A 22,297-nucleotide genomic window follows, 5' to 3' on the forward strand; every position below is an offset into this window, starting at 1 on the left:
TTTTGAATGAATGTCAGTTCCTCATTGCCATTCTCTGTTTTTTTAGATTGTTCTCCGTCAGTGAAGTGAAACACCAAATTGATCTGGTGTGGGAGACGTTTTACCACCAGCGGTGTGTGCTCAGCGTCGCTACCTGCAGCCTACAGGATGGAAAAGGCAACAGGTAGCACATTGTTTCTGTCTTTCACACCTGACTGTTTTTAGATGAATATAACTCATGCAGTAAAAAATGTAAATATTATGAGGAGAGATTTGTATCAAAACTATTGACCTTAACCTACATCCACAATTTTCACGTGTTTCACATCCCTAAATATACACTATAGTTCAAAACTTTGGGGTCACTTAGAAATGTCCTTATTTTTTAAATAAAATTGCTATTTTTTCAATGTTTTAAGAGGTGTGTACACACACGCACACGCACAAACCACATAGTGTATTGGTCTGAGCATTAATGAAATAGGTACTTTTATTCATTACATACACTTGTGACAGATGTTTGTAATTTTCCGTAGGTACATATTGCTATTCAGTGCTGCGACTGATGGCAAGATTGCAGTGTGGGCTTTGACCCAAGAATTCCACAGCTCGCTGAGTGGCGCTCCAACTGCGTTAATCCCCTGCCTCACCTTAACCGCCCACCAGAGTGGCGTCAACTCACTAGCTGTTTGGGTCCAGACACAAGGGCACCAAGATGGCGGCTACCTGTTATCCATTGCGAGCGGCGGGGATGACGGGATGCTGATGATGTCCACCATTAGAGTGGACTACCTGGACAATCATGGCACGCCTGTGGGCTTTACACAGGACCAGCCACAAACCCATCTTGATCTACATCTTCTCTCCCAATTGAGTATCCCTTTGGCCCATGCAGCCCCTCTAACTGCCCTTAAGCTCCTTAGACCAGGCCTGATAGTCAGCACCTCTTGCGATCAGAGAGTCTGCCTGTGGGAGCTCTGCAGTACTTCCATCAACCACAAAATGGTGCTGTGCTCCCATGTTGCTGATGCTGCAGGACTTGCGGTGTGGGAGGACCAGGTGATGGTGGCGGCGGAAAATGGAAAGAGGAAGGCCGAATCTGAGGCTGATGAGGTTTGTGGAAGGACAGAAGGTCAGACGCAGTTAGAACGAACAAAAGGGAATGCAGAGGGGCTAAGTCATAAGGACCAGGAAGCTGTTGGGTCATGGGTTAAGATAGACGACTCAATTATGAAGATGGATGCAGAAACTGAGTTTGGCAAGAAAATACATACTAACAACCAACATGGAGATGAGACAATCACAGGAATTGCTCTGAGATCTTGTGACAAAAGTGAAGGGACAGAAATTACGGGATGGGTATTGGTCTGTGGTCAAGGCTTCCAGCTTCTGCAAATTCAAAACAAAGACACTTATAAAGATGTACAGCTACATGAAAGGAGGAGAAGCGAGAAGGACAAGAGTGCACAGTAGCTTTACATGGAAAATTAACATAAGGCCACCAAGAAGTGGTTGTTTTTGACTGCACATGCCGCAATCATTAAAAGCATTGATTGTATGTTATGATTACACACTTTAAAAAATAAAGCTAATTTATTACGTTTCTTTAGTCATCATTTATGAGGCAGCTGCAAAGAATGTACTTGAATGGTTCAAGACCTGATGATAATTGTGTACTCAGTACTGTAGTTCAGTTTACTGTGGTGCAGTTTACAGCAAGTGCTGCAAAGTTCAGCATCCCTTCTTTGGTGGTGAGGTAAACACAAAGGACACACACACATAAACACATATTTCAGAGTGTAATAAAAGGACATTTGGTGTTACATACTGATTTGAGACAAACATAAAAAGTATATTTCAATTTTTCTGCAATTTCCTAACCTCCTTGGCATACCTACATTATAGTGAGTAGCATTGCTAAAACAGCATTATGTTTTTCCTGACATTATGTGTCCTGATATTTTCCATAACACATTTATATCTTTAATACATTTTTATTCTGCTGCATGGCATGTTTTTTACTGTTAGTAATCCGTCCATCTTAGGCCGTGCCTGGTCAAAATCTGTCTGCAAGGTTTGAGAGATGTGCTGGGACACTTTATGAATGAATGAGCAATTTCATTTCTGACGCCTCAGTATCCATACGACATTGTGAAGAGGCCTGCAATGATATATTGCCGTATTGATTTTTTGAGCACACACCTATTATATGGGATGGGTAAAAAAATGAATCCAGGGACCTGCATGTGGCTGACATTTGCCCATACCGGGCTTAGACTGTCATAAACTATCATCAAAGAGATTGGATGGAAGAGTCACAGAAAGGCGCGACGGCAATGGAAATAAAACCAACCGATCAAGTTGTGCAAAAGGTATTGAACCATTGAACAACTGGACATGAGTTCACAAGTGTCGAGACGGTCAAATTAAATTCAGCAAATGGTTCTAGTGCATTTCAGGTTCATCCTGAATATTTACCCCAAATCCTTATACCTCCAAAGTTTTGTGATGTGAATGTATGTGTTTGCATGTGCGTTAGAGCAAATGGAGGGTGATAGTCCATTTTTTGTTTTTGTTTAGCTGAATGCAGCATTAATATTTAAATGTATTAACTTCGTCTCATGTTGCCCTTGGTCTAGCGCCCATGTCACAACTTGTCATCGCAGAGAGAAAAGAGGAGGAGCGGGAAGGAAAGTGAAAACAGGTATGACCCTCAAGATACCAAGGAGAGACAGAAGGAAAGAGGTCAGCGTCAGTGCAAGTGTTATTGTATTGCTTACAAGAAAGGAACTACAGGTGAGTGAAAGCATTGCTCTTGTGCTGGCACTGTGAAGGTGAGGCGAGCTGGGGGATTATGGAAACATGAGAAGCTGCCCTGAGCATCACTGCATTTTGTAGATTCATTTTTAATCATCTCTATCCACAAATAAGAGAGCTGCATTCGAAGACTGACTTGTTCCATTTAAGAAACAACAAAGGTAGAACCACTGCTGCACATTTCATTTGTACCATTTGCTTTCCTTGAAGTGTCTTGAACTCTTTGCCACTTGACTGGGCACGGTTATTTCTTGTCTCTTCAAATTGAAGTCCCCTCTTGTGATGATGTAACTCAAAGGGTCCAATTCACCTAATAGTCAACAGCTTTTCAAGTAAGTAACCTGAAGTACCAATGAGTATCTGTAAATAGCTGTACTTCTACAGTGGTCATATTTTCAGTAATTTGTCTGCACTGCCTTTTGCATGGCTTGTGTTTCCACGATGGGTGTGTAATTGATGGCAGTTATTAATGTGACTTCAGAGCTGTCACAGTAAATTCATCAAAGAAAACAAGAAACAAAAGCCCTGTTTAAAGCTGTGGTAACCCACTTTTTATTGGAGCTTTTCCAGTTCTGTATCATTCTTTGCACACAAAGGAAAAGGATGCTTTTGCAAATGGCAGCTTTATTCTCCAATAGAAAAAACAAGTTGTGTTTTTTATGTTAAAAAGAATAAGTGGAAAATTAGATAAATAGAAAAGATAAGTTATGTTTTTTTTAGTTAAAATTAGTTGTTTTTTTATGTTAAAAAACGAGAACTTTGAAGGCCGAAGTGGAGAAGGGTTCCATGTGAACAGCAGTTGAACATGGGTCAGTCGGTCCTAAGGGATGGGCGAGCGCCGTTCAGAAGCGCGGGGCGATGGCCTCCGTCGCCCCAGATCGATCGAAAGGGAGTCGGGTTCAGATCCCCGAACCTGGAAAGTCCATCAGCAAATTTTCTCACAGATGGCTTTTATGTTAAATCTATTTTGACCCTTTCAAACATGTGTTTATTCTTTCTTTTATGCCCTTTTTTGTACATTATTATTCTCATTATTATTATTTTAACATTGACCTATACAACCTTGGATTGTTCATGTTCTGTCAGTTGCAGTCCATCTTGGCGATGCCACGTGAACGACTTCCTCTCATTGGTTCTTCTGGAAATAAAACTGGTGAGCCACATGTTTTTTCCCAATTGTTAAAGCTACACTGGAATGTACATGAGAAATTCTCTCAGTTTCATTTGGAATTGCCTAACTCAGACTCATTTCTATTTACGTTTTACAGTCAAGCCTCATCTCCCGTCACGGACTCCCCAGCGTATGAAACGCAGAAAGCGCAGCCATCAGGAGAGACCTTCTGATCACGACGGACAACTTCCTCTCCTCTCTGATTCCACAGAGAATCTCTGTGTTTCCCTTTAACAGCTTAAAGGTATTCAAAAGGTTCATAGTCGGCTAAGCACAGCTTCAGAAATGGTCGAGATACCGTAGAGCACAATCTAGTGCGAAGTAGTGAAAAACGCTCTGTTTTTCCTCAAGGACTCTCACGCAGTTCGAAATATCAGCCACTTCTAAATTAGAAGTGGTGTGATAATCAATTGTCACACCAATAATGAAGTGCCTTACTGTTATATTGTTGTGACTCTTTTACAGTTTTTTTTTCTCGAGTGTTAAAAAAAGGGCAGCTATTAGACCAGAAAACCTGGCACTTTTTACAGAATGACATTGTTTTCGTTATGAAGCGAGCCCTCCTTCTCTCCGACTCCTCTTTTTCGTCTATTCATGTGGCCCCTTCTCCAAAACCGCCTCCATCGACCCCTCATCTTGGCAATGACAATGAAGAGTTAACTTTGAGTTTCAGCTCGAGCGGTAAGATTGTGAGGAAGATGGATTGTTTTTTTTTAATGTGTAGCCCTCTTTTTGTCTTTAAGAAATTACTCAATTTAAAATACAGTAGTATTGTGGTAGTAGCTTGACTATCCTGTGTATGTAAACCTATTCACATTGCTCTATTTTGCTCTTTAGATGATGGATGCAAAGAATTTATCACACAAGAGATGTGGACCCAATCAATGACACCTTGTCCAACACGTCTCCCTCCAATGCGTCCCATTACCAACCTCAGCTTCTCTCGCAGCTTCACTTTCTCTTTCTTTGAGCTTCCTCTGCATCAGTCACCTCGATGGCGTTCCGAACGTATGAAATGCCTTATGCAGCTTTTGAGACAGACACATTACTGATTTCACCCCCCCCCCCCCCCCCGCAGAAAAAAAACAAAAAAACCTAATGGCTGTTATCTGTTTTGACTTATGCAATTAGAATATTCATAAACTATTAATTATGTGTGTGTTTGGCTTGAACTATCAGTTGAATAACCTAATGGGCATTTTAAATGATGGAGCAGGCCACCAGTTTTCAGCAGCTATCTTGGCCGTGTGTGTGGGGGGGTCTAAATCCCTCAAAATTCTAGAAGCCTCCAATACGCACTCTCTAGGAAAAAACCGAAACAGTTCTGATGGTTGTGGACCGGGCTCTGAGCGTACTGTGTGCACCTTTTATGTTCTCATCCAGCTTGTGTGGGGTTTTGCTAGGTAATCTGACTTTCTTCCAGCATTCCGTAATGGTGTGCTCTGAGAGATCATTACTGAGGCAGAGTAAATTTCCATTTTCTTTGCCGCTTTTGCTTAAATAAATAAATATGTATAAATTGAGATCCAATGATCATTATTTTAGTGCTCATACTTTGCGTGACCCGGCTGGTGGTGTACCATGAAAATCTAATGGGACATTAAAGGTTAAAGCATTATTGGCTCAGCCAATGGATACTGAACAATTCCTTGAGTGACGGCAGCTGTTGCGGTGCACTCTGGGACTTGTAGTATCTGATCCAAACTAAATGACAAGACCAGTTATTTTGCCCCAAATAAAGATGTCTCACATCATATTCAAAGAGTTCAGTTTCTCATCATTCGCTATAGTTAGAAAACAATAATTGGTAGAGTGGTCGGATCCCAACTGAGAGGTTGGAGGTTTGATCCCCGGCCATGAATCATGAAGTATTTATATCCGTTATGTAACAGTATAAATGATCCTCGAGCATGGGGAATGTACCGTGCAGTTGCCTCGTTTTTCCTGATATACTCTTTGTTTGTTTGATAAAGTATAAACTATATAGATTAGAACATTTTAGTACTGCATAGTTGTGTTTCAGAGGGGAGAGACACTGAAGAAAGATGCGCTTGAAACCCAATCCCAGTAATTTTTGCATTCTAGAATTATGTCTTGGAAGTGCAACTATTCATATATTTCCACACAAACCATAATAGAAGCATTCAGAGCAAGAGAGCGGAGGTGCTGGACTAGGACTGAAGGGGGTTGTAAAAGCTCTACAGTGTCCGGAGTTCAAGGATTGCCCATGCCCAATCTCCACCCTCCTGGAGTCACGTGTGCTTTGCTCCCTCCCTACTTTCACTTTGGCACGTGAACTCCTGCAGCTACCCTAGCATTCAAATAGGTCATCCCTTCTTGCTCATTCCCTTGAGCTGAAAAACCTCCCAACTCAAGTTTCATCACCTTTCACAGGCAGAAAAGCGCTTTAGAGTTAGGACACACTGAAGCCACACGGTATAAAAAGTGAAGATCCTCTGTTTTATTAATCCCGAAACTTGTTTTTAAATGGACGACTCTGAGCAAAATAGCCATCCCGACAACGCTGGACCCTGGATGAGGCCCAGCTGGAGGTCATTGGGCAGCGAGTAAACACATCCATGTCCTTCTTGGAGAGGGTCAAGATGTTGCAATGCCGGTGAGTCAAAGAAGGTCAAATTTTCTGCATGCACTCTCCACGGCCAATATCTAACTCTCTGTGTGGGTCTTCATTGCATTCAGGTGTTCAGGCGCCAGGATAAAGACCACACTGCTGGGCTTGTTTCCCATCCTGTTGTGGCTGCCTCACTACTCCATCAGAGAAAATGCAGTGGGGGACCTGATGTCAGAGCTTAGCGTGGGCGTCATGCATCTGCCACAGGGTGAGCAACGTACAATAGCGCAGAAACTATCATTAAAAAAACACACGTAAACACGGCGCCTCGCCGCACGGAGAGTTAGCACTTATGCTTCACAGTTCTAAGGTTCCAGGATCGAAGCTGAACTACAGCCGTCCTGTGTGAAGTTTGCATGTTCTTGTACTTGTGTTGATTTTCATGTCTACTTTGGTTTCCAAACACATGCTGTAAATGTCATTGAGCATAGTTGTCTGTTTGTGCAGCAATTGACTGGTAACTAGTCCAGGGTCTCTTGCTCAATGCCAGCTGGGATAGACTCCAGCTTGCCAGTGACATGAGAACAAACCCTAAAGAAAAGGGATTAATGCAAACAAGTACACAACAAACTATATATTTTTTAAAAACACTAAATTTAATGAATGGATTTAGTGAGCTATGACTATACAGGTGACTTCTTGGTCTTGACTTGCTATGTGATGTGAACATAATTGGTTCTCAGAGAAAGCTAGGCTCACCATCGTCAATTTCATCCCAAAGGTATCTTACACCAAACTATTAAACCCTTGTTGACCGGGCTTTGTGGACATCCATCTGTAAAGATTTGTCTTTATAGTGCCTCTACTGTACTCTTAGACTGCCAGCTGATCTTGGGGAATCACAGGGCACATATTCAACAGCCATTCACACCTATTGTCAATTTATAATGTTTAATAAATACAAATACACATGCTTTGCTTGTGCCGCATAAAACTAACACATGTATAAGTAGAGATATTTTTCATCCACGTTCCATTAACCTCAAAGTCATGTCTCTTCTGTCTCTATCCTGTGCAGGTATGGCCAACGCCATGTTGGTAGACGTTCCTCCGGTGTTTGGCCTCTACACATCCCTCTACCCGCTGATCATCTACTTCATATTCGGCACTTCCAAACATCTCTCCTTAGGTGACTGTCACATTCAAACAAAAATGTCAACAAAATATACATCCCCATGCCTTGCTCCAGAGCTCTCTGCAAATGTGTGGAAACAATCTGGATTCACAATGGTAAATCCTGATCAGCCTTGTGTTTTCACCGCCATGATGCCTAATGGCGCTGCTGTAATGTGTTCAAAATAGGTACCAGTACCATAAAATATGCAACTGATGAAAAGAAAAATTACACTAATGTGCCAAACTAATCTGGTTGGTGTTTGAAACTCAGCAAATTGTGTGTTTATGTTTCAGGATCTTTTGCTGTCCTGGCCATCATGATTGGGTCCGTCCCTGCCATTGTGGAGTTGCCTGACGATGGTGCTGATGTGGCGGAAGCTAAAGTAAACATAGCTGTACAACTTACCTTGCTATATGGTCTCATACAGGTAAACACACACACACATACACACACACACATACACACAATACATTATCATCTATTTTTTGACACAAATACCGCCTTTTGAAAAAAAAAAATTCTTTACCCTGATATTTATTTATGTATGTATGTAAACATATATTTGTATGTATATATATTTATCGCAGCTCATATTAATTCCAGATTTGAAAACCGCTAGCATGCGTGTGTATGTACAGTATTTGCGTGTGTACTCATCCAGCTCCTACTGTATCTGGTGCGCTGTGGGTCTGTGTGCCATTGGTTGTCCGATCCTCTCATCAGAGGCTATACAACAGGTGCTGGCCTGCATGTGGTTGCCCTGCAGCTTCCCCTCATGACCAGAATCATTGCACAGAGACACACTGGACTGATGGCCTCCGCATGGGTTGGTTGAAGTTACACACACACACACACACACACACACACACACACACACACACACACACACACACACACACACACACACACACACACACACACAAACAGAAACATGGACAATTTCTATTCATATGACACCATGTCATGATAGTCATTTAAACAAGTTAAACATACATGTACATTATTATCCAGGGCAGAGGTCCGATACGTTTGCATTCCACCAGCATCCACTTTTCATTTCCACCACTTTCTGTACATTTTAGCATCAAACTTTCTTTGCTGTCAGGACACACACACACATACTATGTACATACTAACAATAATGCTTTTAAAATATCTTTTTAAAAATGATGATGAGAATTATATATTAAAGCATCTGTTGGATTGATGATGTGCTCCTTTTCCAGACTTAACACGACGTTCTGGGTTTGCCAGTGTGGTACCTGGAACTCTGTCAGTCACTGTAGTTTCTATGGTGATACTCACTGGTGGCAAAATGCTGAATAAACATTTTAAAAGCAAGCTGCCTGTGGCCATACCTTGGGAAGTCATACTGGTGAGCAACACGTACAAACAGCCATGTGAACAAATTACTGTAAATAGTTGATATATTTCATCGTGTTGTTTTTATGGGTTATTTATGCTTTCTGTTAGGGTTTATAAACTATCTTGATCGTATGATTATGTTGGAATGTAGAATAGAATTATTAACTTTGTTTAAACCTTTTACCTTTCCTTGACTCTGAAAAGTTTAAACATTCCGTTGTTGAAACTTTCCAAATGGTGTGGAAACACTTTCTTGCTTAGTTAGTCATCTACAATGCTCCACTAGTTTCTGTTTTTACGGCCTTGTAAAACAATGAGCTGGGACCCTCTGCACTGATTAACCAGTTGCTGAGGTGACCACCAAACACGTCCAATGTCACCCCCACCCCACTTGTTCTCAATAAATATGCTCTTGTAAGAGACTAACGGCAGAGTTTGTTCGAACATTGCTGTACCTACAGTAACGGACAGGCTCTCCACTTGCAAGTGCTTAAAGGGCATACTGTCTCTCGTGTGGTTCTTGCAAAATAAGTTAGAGTCAGAACATCTCTAACACTGTCTGAAACCCAGACGAAACCAATTAAAAGTGCCTTTAAAGTGGTCTTAAAGAGTCAGAACATCTCTAATACTTTCTGTGTTTTTAATATACGTCAATTAAACAGGTTCACAAGTCTTTAAGTAATTGTGTGTTTTATTCTTGTGATGAGCTGCTTAATTCACAAAGTCCCAAGTTAAAGTCCCAATGATCATCGTCACACACACACATCTGGGTGTGGTGAAATTTGTCCTCTGCATTTAACCCATCCCCATGTGATTTTGATCCATCGCCTGGGGGAGAGGGGAGCAGTGAGCAGCAGCGGTTATCATTTAGTGATCTAACGCCCCAATTCCAACCCTTAATGCTGAGTGCCGAGCAGGGAGGCAGTGGGTTCCATTTTTAGAGTCTTTGGTATGATCCGGCTGGGGTTTGAACCCACAACCTTCCAGTCTCAGGGCGGAAACTCTACTACTAGGCCACAAAGCTGCAAAGTGTCAAGGCTTTAACCTCCAGATGAACTACTTTAAACAGTATGTGATACAACACCGTGTTTGTGTTAAGTGTGTTGTTTTTGCGGGGCCTACAGATTGTACTGGGTACCATATACAGTGCCCATATAAAGCCTCCTTGACGCTGATGACTCCGTAATCTGTCACATGACAAGAGATGTTCTCTTTGACAAGTATAAATGGTAGATTATTTCAATCCGTGAAGATTTTAGGTGTATTAGACATTATTGAAGACAAGGGCGGAGTTTTACAGCATTGTAGGCGATGGACGTTCGAAGAGCTCGTATCACAGGTTGTCACTTGCCTTGGAGAAGAACCATTAACTGTGCAAACCAAAATAAATGTATGAAAAGCTTGTTTGGGGTGGGGGGAGCTACAGTTGGTGAACATAGAGTTTAATAGTCACCTTCTGTGAGGAGAAAAAACGAAGCTGTAAGCACTGAAAAACAAACATCAGTTTAGATACAGTTAATGGATGGCTACACAAAGACCTGAGTCCATTATTCAATTGTGGATTATTCTTAGTTTAGAATATGTTCATCTGGCGAGACATGCATAGCTTTTTGTTTTGCTACACTTGGCGACCCTAAATAAAAAAAAAAAACAGTGCTTTAGTTTTTGTTAACATTTTTAATAAATCAAACCGACAATTTCCACATATCCTAAAGAGATGGTTTTTTTTTCCTAGAATACTGTTAAAAAATCTCTCTAAATTTGCATTAGTGAGCACTTTGCCTTTGCCGAGATCCAAGTGTAGCATATCTATCAAGATTCTGGTTTGATAGTTTGAATGATATTTGCACGGGTGTGCTTAATTGTTGCACTGAATTTTTCTAGAAGTGCTCTAACATCAGTCTTTCTGCAAATCCTTTTAAAGTAACAAAATGAGTTTTGAATAACAGGGATACTCACACATCGCTGAGGTGAGCCTGAAGTAGCAAGGCATGTTTTACATGATCCGATCAGTAGCACTAATGATGTTCACAGCAAAGTCTCATATTCACAATGCATTTGAAGCTTCCACTCAAGCTGGTTTGGCAAAAGTCACACACCCTAATTACGTCCCTATATGTCCCCGTCAACAAATGTTACAGAGCTATTTATCATTTACTAGATTGCTACCACCACAAATAACATCCATCTATTTTCTGTACCGCTTTGTCCCCACGGGGAAGAAACTGGTATCACCTGTAAAGTAGTGTGCATACAGTATACATACTTTAAAATTAATGACTAAAACATATCTTAGTGCCTGTAGCACTGAATGCTGGCTGTCAGGGGTGTGACTGATGTTTAGAAAATGTGCCATTAAGAAAGATGAACTTAAGTCACTCGCTAACCATAAGATTAGGTACACAGTAAGCATGCACTATCTCATGGACTTTCATGACTGCTTTTACAAAGACTCACAGACAGAGCGGTTAAATAATTTCTTATTGTGGTGACACCTCAGCAAATTTACAACCATGATATAATCACGTTTATTCATGTAGTGCTTGTTGTAACAGTTGTTGTGAAGCAGTCACCGTAACAAAGCACCTGTACACATCTTTGTTTTCCTTGCTCAACAATGGACATCTCAAACAACATCCAACAATACAATACACCTTTATTGATGTAGTGCTTGTTGTGACAATTGTTGTGAAGCAGTCACCGTAACAAAGTACCTTTAAACAATCTTTTGTTATTAAGTGTCAATTACAGCGAGTACTCACACTTCCTTAGCAGGATAAAGTCCCTTAGAGCCTTGAAGGCAATGATCTGACAAGTAAAACCACAGACTGTCCCTTTCAAGTGGGGAAAACTGCAAAAAGAGTAAGCTGACATGACAGGCATGGTAGACTTTTTGTACTACAGTCATCCCTCACTATATCACGGTTCACCTTTCACGGCCTCACTGCTTCACGGATTTTTGTCACAATGCATTGTGATATGGCTTCAGATGAAAAAGACACTACAGAGTGGAGTCAGGCCGCAGAGGCGCACTATATAGTACGTACTGATGATTACAATTATTTTACTGTAGTTAAAACAGACCAACCACAATCTTAAATCTCACCGTACTGTCCTTCCAGCCAATCATATAGCATGACATCATAAAAAATGTTAGAAAGTGTTAGAACCCCGGGCCGATCTGAACACCCGAGTAGATGTGGTACCGACACCGGAAAGGAAGCTGTGCTTCCTGTGTTTCTCACGAACCACGGTATTGACCAGAATTTATCAAAAATCCCTCGTCCGCCCTATATGTTAGGTTTTATAAACTATCTTGATCGTATGATTATGTTGGGATGTAGACTAGAATGATGAACTTTGTTTGAACCTTTTAACTTTCCTTGACTCTGAAAAGTTTAACCATTCAGTTGTTGAAACTTTCCAAATGGTGTGGAAACATCCTTGTTTAGTTAGTCATCTAATCGTAAAACAATAAACTGGGACCTTCTGCACTGGTTGACCATTTGCTGAGGTGACCACCAACTGGGACCCTCTGCACTGATTAACCATTTGCTGAGGTGACCACCACACATGTCAAATGTCACCCCCACCCTACTTGTTCTCAATAAATATGCTCTTGTAAGAGACTAACGGCAGAGTCTGTTCGAACATTGCTGTATCTACAGTAACGGACAAGCTCTCCACTTGCAAGTGCTTAAAGGGCATACTGTCTCTCGTGTGGTTCTTGCAAAATAAGTTAGAGTCAGAACATCTCTAACACTGTCTGAAACCCAGACGAAACCAATTAAAAGTGCCTTTAAAGTGGTCTTGAGACCAATATCAAGCTCAAACTGCAACACTGTTAAATTTGGTTAATTGCAGGTTGATTCACATTTTGTATTGTATTGTGACTCATTTATTTGTCGTACTTTTGAGCAGCCAGTGCAAATACATTGATGTCATTGCTTACATAAATTTCCCCTTGCACCCCAGATCTACAAAATGGATGCCACCCCACGCGGACACTGCCTTATTATCAACAACGTGGATTTTGAGCCACAGAGCGAGTTGAGTAATCGCACGGGGTCCAACATTGATTGCGACAAGATGGAGAAACGATTCAAAGCACTTCACTTTGTCGTTGAAGTGAGGGCAAATCTCAAAGAGCGAGTAAGAATCCTTCCTTGTTCTTGCGAGATGCCAAATGGTGTGATGCTAACACTTCTCTCCACATTACAGCGGCTCCAATTTATCCAAGAAGGACCATTCGCTGTACGACTGCTGCGTGGTCATCATTCTGTCCCATGGGACAGAGGTGAGATGCGTTCGTATTTATAAGGCAATAATGTTCAGCCCGTCAATGTTTCACTTGCGTCTTCACTACTGTTATGGCCGCTGTATGTATTTCTCCAATTACAGTAGATACAGTAGGCGTAAATGGACTGCACTTATACGTATCTACACCACATGGTGCCCAAATTGCTTTACAATGCCACACATTCATACACTAAAGGGAGGCTGCTGGTATGCAAGGCATGCTACCAGCAAATTGGGGTTCAGTGTCTTGCTCAAAGACACTTTGACATAGTCATCAGTGTTGAGGATCGATCCCACAACCTTAGAGTTGAGAGGCGGACACTCTACCATTGTTGTCCCTGTACCACTGCCCAGTCACTTGGGTTGCATTTGACTGCGTTTGGTTGAGTCAGACCCAAATGAGTACCGTGTTTTCTGGACTATAAGGCGCACCTAAAAACCTAAAATGTTCTCAAAAGCCGACAGTGCGCCTTATAGTCCGGTGCGCCTTATATATGGATCAATTTATAAATTTGTTGATCCATACTGGTTGTACACAGTGCTCTGCCAAAATTTTCAGTACGTTTTAGTATGACTCGTAAATTACATTGCACATCGCTTACCAGCATTACGGCAACCGTGGTCAGGGGGCGTCACTGAATAGCTGTTGTACCCGTGAGGCTATTTTATTTCAAAATAAGCTGTTCTGTTAATGTTTCGAGTAAATTTACGGATCAATATGGAAGGGAAACATAGGTAAGCAGTACCAAGGTGTCAGATCGAACTTTAATCAGTTCCGATCATTTTATAAGCCGTCGTTTGAGAAACGCGATTGTTTACACTTTGCTGAGGCTCATGGGAGTTTGCGAGTGGCTGTTGCTATAGTGATAGCTGCCATACGCACGAGGCTATTTCATATCAAAATAGGCTGCTCTGTTAATGTTTCGAGTAAATTTACGGATCGATATGGAAGGGAAACATAGGTAAGCAGTACCAGAACTTTAATCAGTTCTGATCATTTTATAGGATAGTTTGAGTAACGCGATTGTTTACAGAGGGCTCATTGGTGATTGGCTAGTGGATGCATACCGCAACCCTAGTCAACCGCAGTTTTTTGCAGTATAACTTCTATTTTGTGCACTTTATAATCCGGTGTGCCTTATATGTGGACAAAGTTTTAAGATGGGCCGTTCATTGAAGGTGCGCCTTATAATCCGGTGCGCCTTTTGGTCCGGAAAATACGGTACCCTAAATCTCAGGCAACGCAATGCCACCTTTTCAGGTGAATCACAACCGCTTCCCTGGTGCCGTTTATGGAGTAGACGGCCAGTATGTTCCAGTGCAGCACATCACAAACTACTTCAACGGGAAACACTGTCCCTCGCTGCAGGGGAAACCCAAACTTTTCTTCATCCAGGCCTGCGGAGGAGGTAACTAACAGTCAACGTTGACTCCTTTGACACTGTGCATAGTATTAGCAAAGATTTGTTTTTGTCATTGAGGTGAAAAAGACCAAGGCTTCGAAGTGCCATCTGATGAGTTCGAACCTTCCGAGGGCGGAGTCGATGATCAGACGGACGCCATCCCCGCTTCCTCCAGCAGCGACTCGCTGAGCACGTCTGATGAACCAGACGCCGGCGCCACACTGCCCACCCCAAGTGACATTCTTGTGTCCTACTCTACTTTTCCGGGTACACTCCATTGCAGAGTTCAGAATGAGCAGAGTTGTATGTAGCCATTCTGGTCCACCCGATGGCAGTAGTGCACCTAAAGAAAGGGCATTTCTTTTACCCGATTATAGAGCTTATATTTTCATTTGTATTGGAACGTTTATGAATAAGCATGCGAACACATTTCATATATACATAAACTCTCAACCCACACCATCCTCATATTGTTTTGATCAATTGACACCGCACAGGTTATGTGTCTTGGAGGGACTCAGTCAGGCTCCTGGTACATCGAGACGCTGGACCGCATCCTTGAGGAAAATGCTGCCACTGATGATTTGGTCACAATGTTAATGATGGTGAGCTTCTCTTCTCATTATAGGCATAGCTATATTTTCTGTTAAAATAAGTCATTATTCGACGATTAATTTTAATTGTTTGTTTTCAGGTTAACAATGAAGTCTCCCAGAACTCTGCAAAAGGCATCTATAAGCAAATACCAAATTCATTTAACTCCCTTCGAAAACTTCTTTACTTTCAAACCTCAACCCCAAGACAAAATTTAGCTCAACATAAATAGATGTTACCGTACTCTGTACTGTGCCCATTTTTTAAAAATAAAAAAACGACAACAATTTATTGGGATGATATGGTCTATTTTCATTTGATATTTTGGAACTAAAAACAAAAACTGAATAATTGTAGTTTGTGTTACGGGTATGTTTTAACAGCAGATTCATTGAGTTTTGCTATACATGATTGGTTGTCAATTTGCACATTTGTTGTATTATTTTTCATTTCTTTGTAGATTTTTATAAGAGATTTTTGGACTGTGAGTAATTTCTACAAAATAAAATGTTGGTTCAGGATAGTCTTTGTAATTGTCGTGAAACCACTTATGCCGTTGTGACATCAGTGTTTCTGTCACCATCACAGCAAAAACAAGTGCTTTTATAACATTTTTATGGTTTACCACCAAACAGATCTGAAATATTTTTATGACTGTCTTATTTTACTTTTTTTTCCAAATAAAAGCTCTGAAATAACAACTGACTGATGGGGTTGCTTTAAACTTGCTTTAAACTTATCTCCTTAATTGCAAACACTGCAGTTCCTATTGTAAATGTATATGTCATCAACCTTTCAAGCTTATGTCAAACTGATCAACTCTGCAACCAAAAGAACTACTGTCATAAAGTCAAGGTCAGACTACAGCGAGTGTTCTTTTAGGTTGCAATTGTAACCGTAGCACATCCTCATTCTCCCCCTCCATGTTTGCTCCTACCTATTTACAGAAAATGTACGATTCCTCTCGCTTGTGTGTTTTCAAATTGCCAGATCAGAGTGATAACACCTGAAAGTATTTACACAGGCATCCTACAAATAAATGTTGAGCTCTACTGTGTTGCCCACGTATACGATATTTAACATATTAATATAAGAATTTGAATCTCTTCATGCATGTTCACTCTTATTCGGCATATGCAGTTTTGTTTTTTTCATTTTCAGAGTTTGCACATTTTTTTCAGTTTCAGTGAATGCAGTTTTTTTTTCATTTTCAGAAAAAAATGATTAATTATGCATTTATTATGTCTAATCTGATTTGCTTTTAGCAATCGCGCATTTACCTGACAACAGTCGAATAAGGGGAGTACCAACACTTTCCACTTGAAGCACTGTGCGTTGCCAACATTAGCAGACAGACACTCTCGCACTGTTGTCAGCCAAAGAGTCTGCTAAAAGAAATGAAAGTTAACAAATTGAACTGGTAAATTATGACAAATTCTGAGTAGTGTTCATATCAATTAAAGAAAATGTATTAAGATGATTTACTTGTCAGACCTTATCTTGCAAAGAAAGTGGGAGTACTTTCTTTATTTGACCCTCTTCCACTCTGGAGTTGCACGCAGTGAGAGGCGCCGAGCAGGTGTGGACATAATTATTGCCCCCTCCCCCCCAGATGGCCCCTGTACATTGGGTTCACCCCGGTGGTTGAAAGAGTAGCCTTCCTCTGTCTTCAGGTGGGGCGACACGTCCTGATTGCTATTTGCACCTTGCAACAAACAGTAGAGAGCAAAGGGAGGCACCTGTTCTCAGTGTGTAGTAGAGTGGCTGAGTCAGTTCATGAGTGTGGGAGAGGAGGGTGGAAAAGGAAGGATGAAGTCATTATTGCCAGACTGAGGATAGGACATACTTTTCTTAATAGCACTCTCCACCTTCTGGGGAAACACCGGGATGGGCTGTGCTCTGAGTGTCAGGAGGAGGAGACGGTGCAACATGCGCTGCTTTCCTGTAGGAAATATTATGGGCAAAGGGTTGAGTTGGTGGAGAAGCTGCGGACAGAAGGGCTTCAGGGAATATCGGTGAAAACCATTCTGGAAGTAGGGTCAAGTGGGAGGGGAAAGCGCTGGTTTTTTGAGTTTTTTAAAAGCACTGGTCTGGTGAGGAGAATTTAGTGTTGTGATGTGAAAAAAAAAAAAAGTAGGGGCGGCAATGCAACTAATAGGATGCAAGCTGCCGTTAAACCCCAACGAAGAAGAAGAAGAACAAACAGTAGTTTAGAGGACCCAGCCTTTTTGGAGTGCTCAAGAGTGCTAATTCTGCGGATTCTGTCGCTTTGCTGGGTGACTTCAATGCTCACTAGGGAAATGACAGTGAGACCTGGAAAAGCGTAATTAGGAGGAACGGGACTTAAGATTGTTTGTTATTTCTGGTGGAGGTTGAATATCTGAAACAATCTAGAAAATGATAAACAGCTCTGGAACATTTGATGACGGGGACATACAGGGGTGTAATTAGGGGTTGTGGCTTTTACCAAACCAGCTTGGGTGGAAGTCTCAAATGCTTCCTCTAATTATGAACACAAGAGACTTTGCTCGGGGCATCATTAGTGCTACTGATCGGATTGTGTAAAACATGCCTTACTACTTCAGGCTCACCTCAGCATTGTGTGAGTATCCCCTTTATTCAAAACTAATTTTGTTACTTTAAAAGGGTTTGCAGAAAGACTGATGTTGGAGTGCTTCTTGAGAAATTCAGTGCAACAACTGAGCACACTCGTGCAAATATCATTCACGCTGTTGAACCAGAATCTTGATAGATATGCGACACTTGGATCTCGGCAAAGGAAAAGTGCTCACTAATGCAAATTTAAACAGATTTTTGAACACTATTCTAGGAAAAAGTAAAACCATCTCTTTAGGATATGTGGAAATTGTCAGTTTGGTTTATTAAAAATGTTAACAAAAACTAAAGCACTGTTTTTTTTTTTTTTTTTTATTTAGGGTCGCCAAGTGTAGTAAAACAAAAAGCTATGCGTGTCTCGCCAGATGAACATATTCTAAACTAAGAATAATCCACAATTGAATAATGGACTCAGGTCTTTGTGTAGCCATCCATTTACTGTATCTAAACTGATGTTTGTTTTTCAGTGCTTACAGCTTCGTTTTTTCTCCTCACAGAAGGTGACTATTAAACTCTATGTTCAACAACTGTAGCTCCCCCCACCCCAAACAAGCTTTTCATACATTTATTTTGGTTTGCACAGTTAATGGTTCTTCTCCAAGGCAAGTGACAACCTGTGATACGAGCTCTTCGAACGTCCATCGCCTACAATGCTGTAAAACTCCGCCCTTGTCTTCAATAATGTCTAATACACCTAAAATCTTCACGGATTGAAATAATCTACCATTTATACTTGTCAAAGAGAACATCTCTTGTCATGTGACAGATTACGGAGTCATCAGCGTCAAGGAGGCTTTATATGGGCGCTCAAACTCATTTGTGTGCAGTGATGGCATACCTGCAGGGCAGCTGGCTGACACGGCCTGCTCTCAGGATGACGTTTTGGAAGACATAAGCTTAAGGTACGGTATGCATTTTACTTATTTGGTAAGTGTTATTTGAATGAATGAATGAATGAATGAATGAATGAATGAATGTATGTAAACTGCTGCACCTGACATGGTAGAGTGGCCGACTGGCTAGCACATCTGCCTCAGTGCATATGCATGTAGGTACATCACATGTCATGATTAAAGTAAAACTATTGTGACAGTTTTTATGTTTATTCTGCTGACTTTTATTTTTATGTCTGCAGATGCAATGGCAAAAAATTATGCGAAGTGAACACAGGGCTTTTCAACTCCCCTGATCCTTGTGGTGGCACCGCCAAATATTTGCAGACCAATTTCACTTGCGTGCCTGCAAGTACGTTGCTAGCGTTGAAATTAGAAAGGATGCATATCGTTTTATATCTAATGTTTTTAATTTACTTTCAACAGTTGTTGTCGTGGCGTGTGAGGGGAGTTTGGCGCGTTTGGTTTGTGGTGAGATTAACCATTTTAATGATGAATTCCTGTATGTTACAAGCATTATACATTGCAGTAAATTTTGTCTTGTGTTTATTGTTATTGCTTTTCTTAAAAACATTTGTATTGTGACTGCCCACATTTCCACCACCAATGTTCTTTCTCTCATCTTGATGCCAGATGAAAAACAAGTCATATCCGTGCTGGGTGCCGAGTTTGGACGCCGCGATCAGACCACGTGCACATTTGAAAGGCCTCAGGGACAGTTAATAAATGATGAGTGCTTCAATCCAACTGACATTCTGGCCACCAGGTAAATGATGCCACACTTGGGAACAAATCACAGCCTCATCCGAAAGGAATTTCACAAGGTTTTGGAATGGGTGGAAAGCACTGCAAACCATGTGTCTGTGCTTATAGTTCAGACTAGGCTTAATGTGTGTTAGTTCGGAAAATGGCCCCACCCTGTTCAAATCTCATTTTAAGCCGTCCTGTGTGCCATTTTTTGCTCCCGTGTGATGTTTCTCTGAGCACTCCAGCTTCCTCTCGCATGCTTATTAGAAAAATTGAACATTCAAATGCAAGTGTGAAAAGTTGCTTTTTTTACATTTATCCTGCGATTGACTGTCAACAACTTCAAGGTGTATCCCATCTCGTCCAAGGTCATTGAAAGAAGTCGCTCTCACGGGGAAAAAGTATTTTCTTCATGAAACTTTGCATGGGCCAAGGAAGATCCTTTTACAGTTGATCTAAAGGTGCCCCCTGAACTAGTTGCCAGCCAATCGCACAAATCCAAAGTCATGTTTCCTATTAGTGGCAGGTGCGGTCATTTGGGAACAAGAATATCTTATCAAATGTGTCCGACTGACATCATGATAAGGTTGTTTGAATGACAATGTTAACGCCTGGGCGTTTGAAAAGTTACAGTTTTTAAATTATTCAATGACTTCATTAAAACTGTTGCAGTATTATTAGTACAGTATTAAAAGAATTTCTTCTGCATCCATAGTTGCAACGGGACCAGCAGCTGTACAATTTTTGCTTCCAATTCTGTTTTTGGAGATCCCTGTAGTGGCACTTACAAGTACTTGGAGGTTTCTTACAGATGTATATGTAAGTAATCACTACTTTAGCAACTCCAGATAAGTTTTGCAGTAGTAAAGGAAAACAATGCCATAGTTTTAAATATTCTTTTAGATTCTTAAAGCAGCATTTTATTCATGAATCAAGTCATCCAATAGAAACAAACAAAAATCATAAAAATCTCAACACAACGTGCTTCCATTAACGGACTGTTTTTTTTTTTTTTTTGCAGATCCTACCACCAACAGGTATTCTGCCCCTTGCTGTCACCTCTAAATTCCATCACATACGGAATTGACTTACCATCAGTGCAAATGAGCTCTGCGCTTTACTGTGTGCCTTCATGAAATATATCAATAAAATTGGGGGAGATGGAACTGCTTTATTGTATTGCGTTCATTTCAATGCAAAGAGTTCAAGGACAGTCGAGTTACAGAACAAAGTTGAGCCCGTGTAATCTTACCAAAACATATTTGAACCCTAAAATATAGTGTCAAACCCAAGGCCAGATGCGGCCTGCCATATCATTTGTGGCCCGCGAAGACGGACTTTGCTTTGACTTTGTGTCATTACTAAAATTATAAATTGTCTTCACTTTAAAAAAAAATTGAGATATTGCTTGCAATTTGTCTTTTTAAAATATTCGAACAGTTATTACTAGTCTCTGATTTCAAAACTAGTTCTTCCACACTTTTTTGTAGCTTATCTAGAAGACATTGACAATCATAATAAATAAACTTTTTTAGAATTGGTTTTAGACCCTGAGCCGATCTGAACACCCGGGTAGATGTGGTACCTACACTGGTGTCACCTGGAGAGCTATGCCTCCTCCACACAGAGAGGGAAAGGGAAGACTACTTGAGACAGATCCTACCACTAACAGGTATTCTGCCTCTTGCTGTCACCTGTAAATTCCATCACATACGGAATTGACTTACCATCAGTGCAAATGAGCTCTGCCCTTTACTGTGTCTTCATGAAATATATCAATAAAATTTGGGGAGCTGGAACTGCTTTATTGTATTCCATTCATTTCAATGCAAAAGGTTCAAGGGCAGTCAAGTTACAGAACAAAGGTGAGCCAGTGTAATCTTACCAAACTTTGTTTAAACCCTAAAAGCTCAGGTTCACTTTAGTTTCCTTAAGTTAACTTGGAATGAGTCGGGTGCATAGTGAGCTGGGCGGCGGCCAAAGGCGGGGACCTTGGCGGTCCGATCCCCGGCTGCAGAGGCTGGCTCTAGGGACATGGAATGTCACCTCTCTGGCTGGAAAGGAGCCCGAGCTGGTGTGTGAGGCAGAAAGTCTAGACATAGTCGGACTTGCCTCCACACATAGTTTGGGCTCTGGTACAAGCCCTCTCGAGAGGGGCTGGACTCTCTTCCACTCTGGAGTTGCCCACGGTGAGAGGCGTCGAGCAGGTGTTGGCATACTTATTGCCCCCCGGCTGGGCGCCTGCACATTGGGGTTCACCCCGGTGAGCGAGAGGGTAGCCTCCCTCCGCCTTCGGGTGGGGGGACGGGTCCTGACTGTTGTTTGTGTCTATGCACCGAACGGCAGCTCAGAGTACCCACCCTTCTTAGAGTCCCTGGAGGAAGTGCTGGAGAGCGCTCCTTCTGGGGACTCCATCGTTCTACTGGGTGACTTCAATGCTCACGTGGGCAATGACAGTGAGACCTGGAAGGGCGTGGTTGGGAGGAACGGCCCCCCCGATCTGAACCCGAGCGGTGTTCTATTATTGGACTTCTGTGCTCGACACGGATTTTCTATAATGAACACCATGTTCAAGCATAAGGGTGTCCATGTGTGCTCTTGGCACCAGGACACCCTAGGCCGCAGTTCGTTGATCGACCTTGTAGTCGTGTCATCGGATTTGCA

At 41.5% G+C, this 22,297-nt stretch overlaps 2 protein-coding genes, 3 long non-coding RNA genes and 1 pseudogene across 8 annotated transcripts; 4 read left to right on the forward strand and 2 right to left on the reverse strand.

The window, feature by feature from the left end:
* Positions 1-44: 44 nt before the first annotated feature.
* On the forward strand, positions 45-1,578 carry LOC147061491 (uncharacterized). The gene is made up of 2 exons (XR_015065668.1): positions 45-163; positions 516-1,578. It is a non-coding gene; the product is annotated as an uncharacterized LOC147061491 (long non-coding RNA).
* A 2,144-nt stretch (positions 1,579-3,722) lies between these two features.
* LOC147061492 (uncharacterized) lies at positions 3,723-5,019 on the forward strand. Its single transcript, XM_085907758.1, has 4 exons — positions 3,723-3,949; positions 4,065-4,189; positions 4,522-4,648; positions 4,805-5,019. The coding sequence occupies exons 1-4, from the start codon at positions 3,799-3,801 to the stop codon at positions 5,017-5,019; spliced, it is 618 nt and encodes a 205-aa protein (XP_085763884.1). The 5' UTR covers positions 3,723-3,798.
* Positions 5,020-6,304: 1,285 nt separating this feature from the next.
* On the forward strand, positions 6,305-16,058 carry LOC147061493 (caspase-9-like; annotated as a pseudogene). Its single transcript, XR_015065667.1, has 12 exons — positions 6,305-6,584; positions 6,668-6,807; positions 7,618-7,728; positions 8,010-8,143; positions 8,440-8,542; positions 8,943-9,091; positions 13,057-13,237; positions 13,287-13,378; positions 14,642-14,789; positions 14,862-15,050; positions 15,281-15,388; positions 15,478-16,058. The product of XR_015065667.1 is annotated as a caspase-9-like (transcript).
* Positions 8,654-10,775, reverse strand: LOC147061494 (uncharacterized). The gene is made up of 3 exons (XR_015065669.1): positions 10,535-10,775; positions 10,380-10,451; positions 8,654-10,268 (listed from the first exon to the last, which is right to left on the reverse strand). It is a non-coding gene; the product is annotated as an uncharacterized LOC147061494 (long non-coding RNA).
* Positions 13,125-18,998, reverse strand: LOC147061495 (uncharacterized). Of its 2 annotated transcripts, none has more exons than XR_015065670.1 (3): positions 16,872-18,998; positions 16,658-16,762; positions 13,125-15,126 (listed from the first exon to the last, which is right to left on the reverse strand). It is a non-coding gene; the product is annotated as an uncharacterized LOC147061495 (long non-coding RNA). The 2 variants fall into 2 exon arrangements; XR_015065671.1 differs by having other exon boundaries at positions 16,658-16,765.
* LOC147061496 (L-rhamnose-binding lectin SML-like) lies at positions 17,542-20,817 on the forward strand. Of its 2 annotated transcripts, XM_085907559.1 has the most exons (9): positions 17,544-17,979; positions 18,461-18,493; positions 18,577-18,648; positions 18,760-18,895; positions 19,129-19,238; positions 19,313-19,357; positions 19,520-19,652; positions 20,349-20,452; positions 20,655-20,817. In XM_085907559.1, the coding sequence occupies exons 1-9, from the start codon at positions 17,946-17,948 to the stop codon at positions 20,696-20,698; spliced, it is 711 nt and encodes a 236-aa protein (XP_085763685.1). In that variant the 5' UTR covers positions 17,544-17,945; the 3' UTR covers positions 20,699-20,817. The 2 variants fall into 2 exon arrangements, with proteins under 2 accessions (XP_085763694.1, XP_085763685.1); XM_085907568.1 differs by lacking the exon at positions 20,655-20,817 and having other exon boundaries at positions 17,542-17,979; positions 20,349-20,460.
* Positions 20,818-22,297: the final 1,480 nt, after the last annotated feature.

This window comes from Syngnathus leptorhynchus, chromosome 1 (genome assembly GCF_054491065.1).
Source record: "Syngnathus leptorhynchus isolate UIUO chromosome 1, UIUO_Slep, whole genome shotgun sequence".
Lineage (NCBI taxonomy): Eukaryota > Metazoa > Chordata > Actinopteri > Syngnathiformes > Syngnathidae > Syngnathus > Syngnathus leptorhynchus.

What these genes read in the sequence shown, in the direction of transcription:
- LOC147061492 (XM_085907758.1), top strand. Translation starts at nt 3,799, where the DNA reads ATGCCCTTTTTTGTACATTATTATTCTCATTATTATTATTTTAACATT. An exon ending in ATTCCACAGAGAATCTCTGT is followed by an intron (nt 4,190 to 4,521) that starts GTTTCCCTTTAA and finishes TTCGTTATGAAG; the next exon opens with CGAGCCCTCCTTCTCTCCGA. An exon ending in TTTGAGTTTCAGCTCGAGCG is followed by an intron (nt 4,649 to 4,804) that starts GTAAGATTGTGA and finishes TTTGCTCTTTAG; the next exon opens with ATGATGGATGCAAAGAATTT.
- LOC147061496 (XM_085907559.1), top strand. Translation starts at nt 17,946, where the DNA reads ATGCCTTACTACTTCAGGCTCACCTCAGCATTGT. An exon ending in CAGGCTCACCTCAGCATTGT is followed by an intron (nt 17,980 to 18,460) that starts GTGAGTATCCCC and finishes TTTGTTTTTCAG; the next exon opens with TGCTTACAGCTTCGTTTTTT. An exon ending in TTGGAAGACATAAGCTTAAG is followed by an intron (nt 18,896 to 19,128) that starts GTACGGTATGCA and finishes TTATGTCTGCAG; the next exon opens with ATGCAATGGCAAAAAATTAT.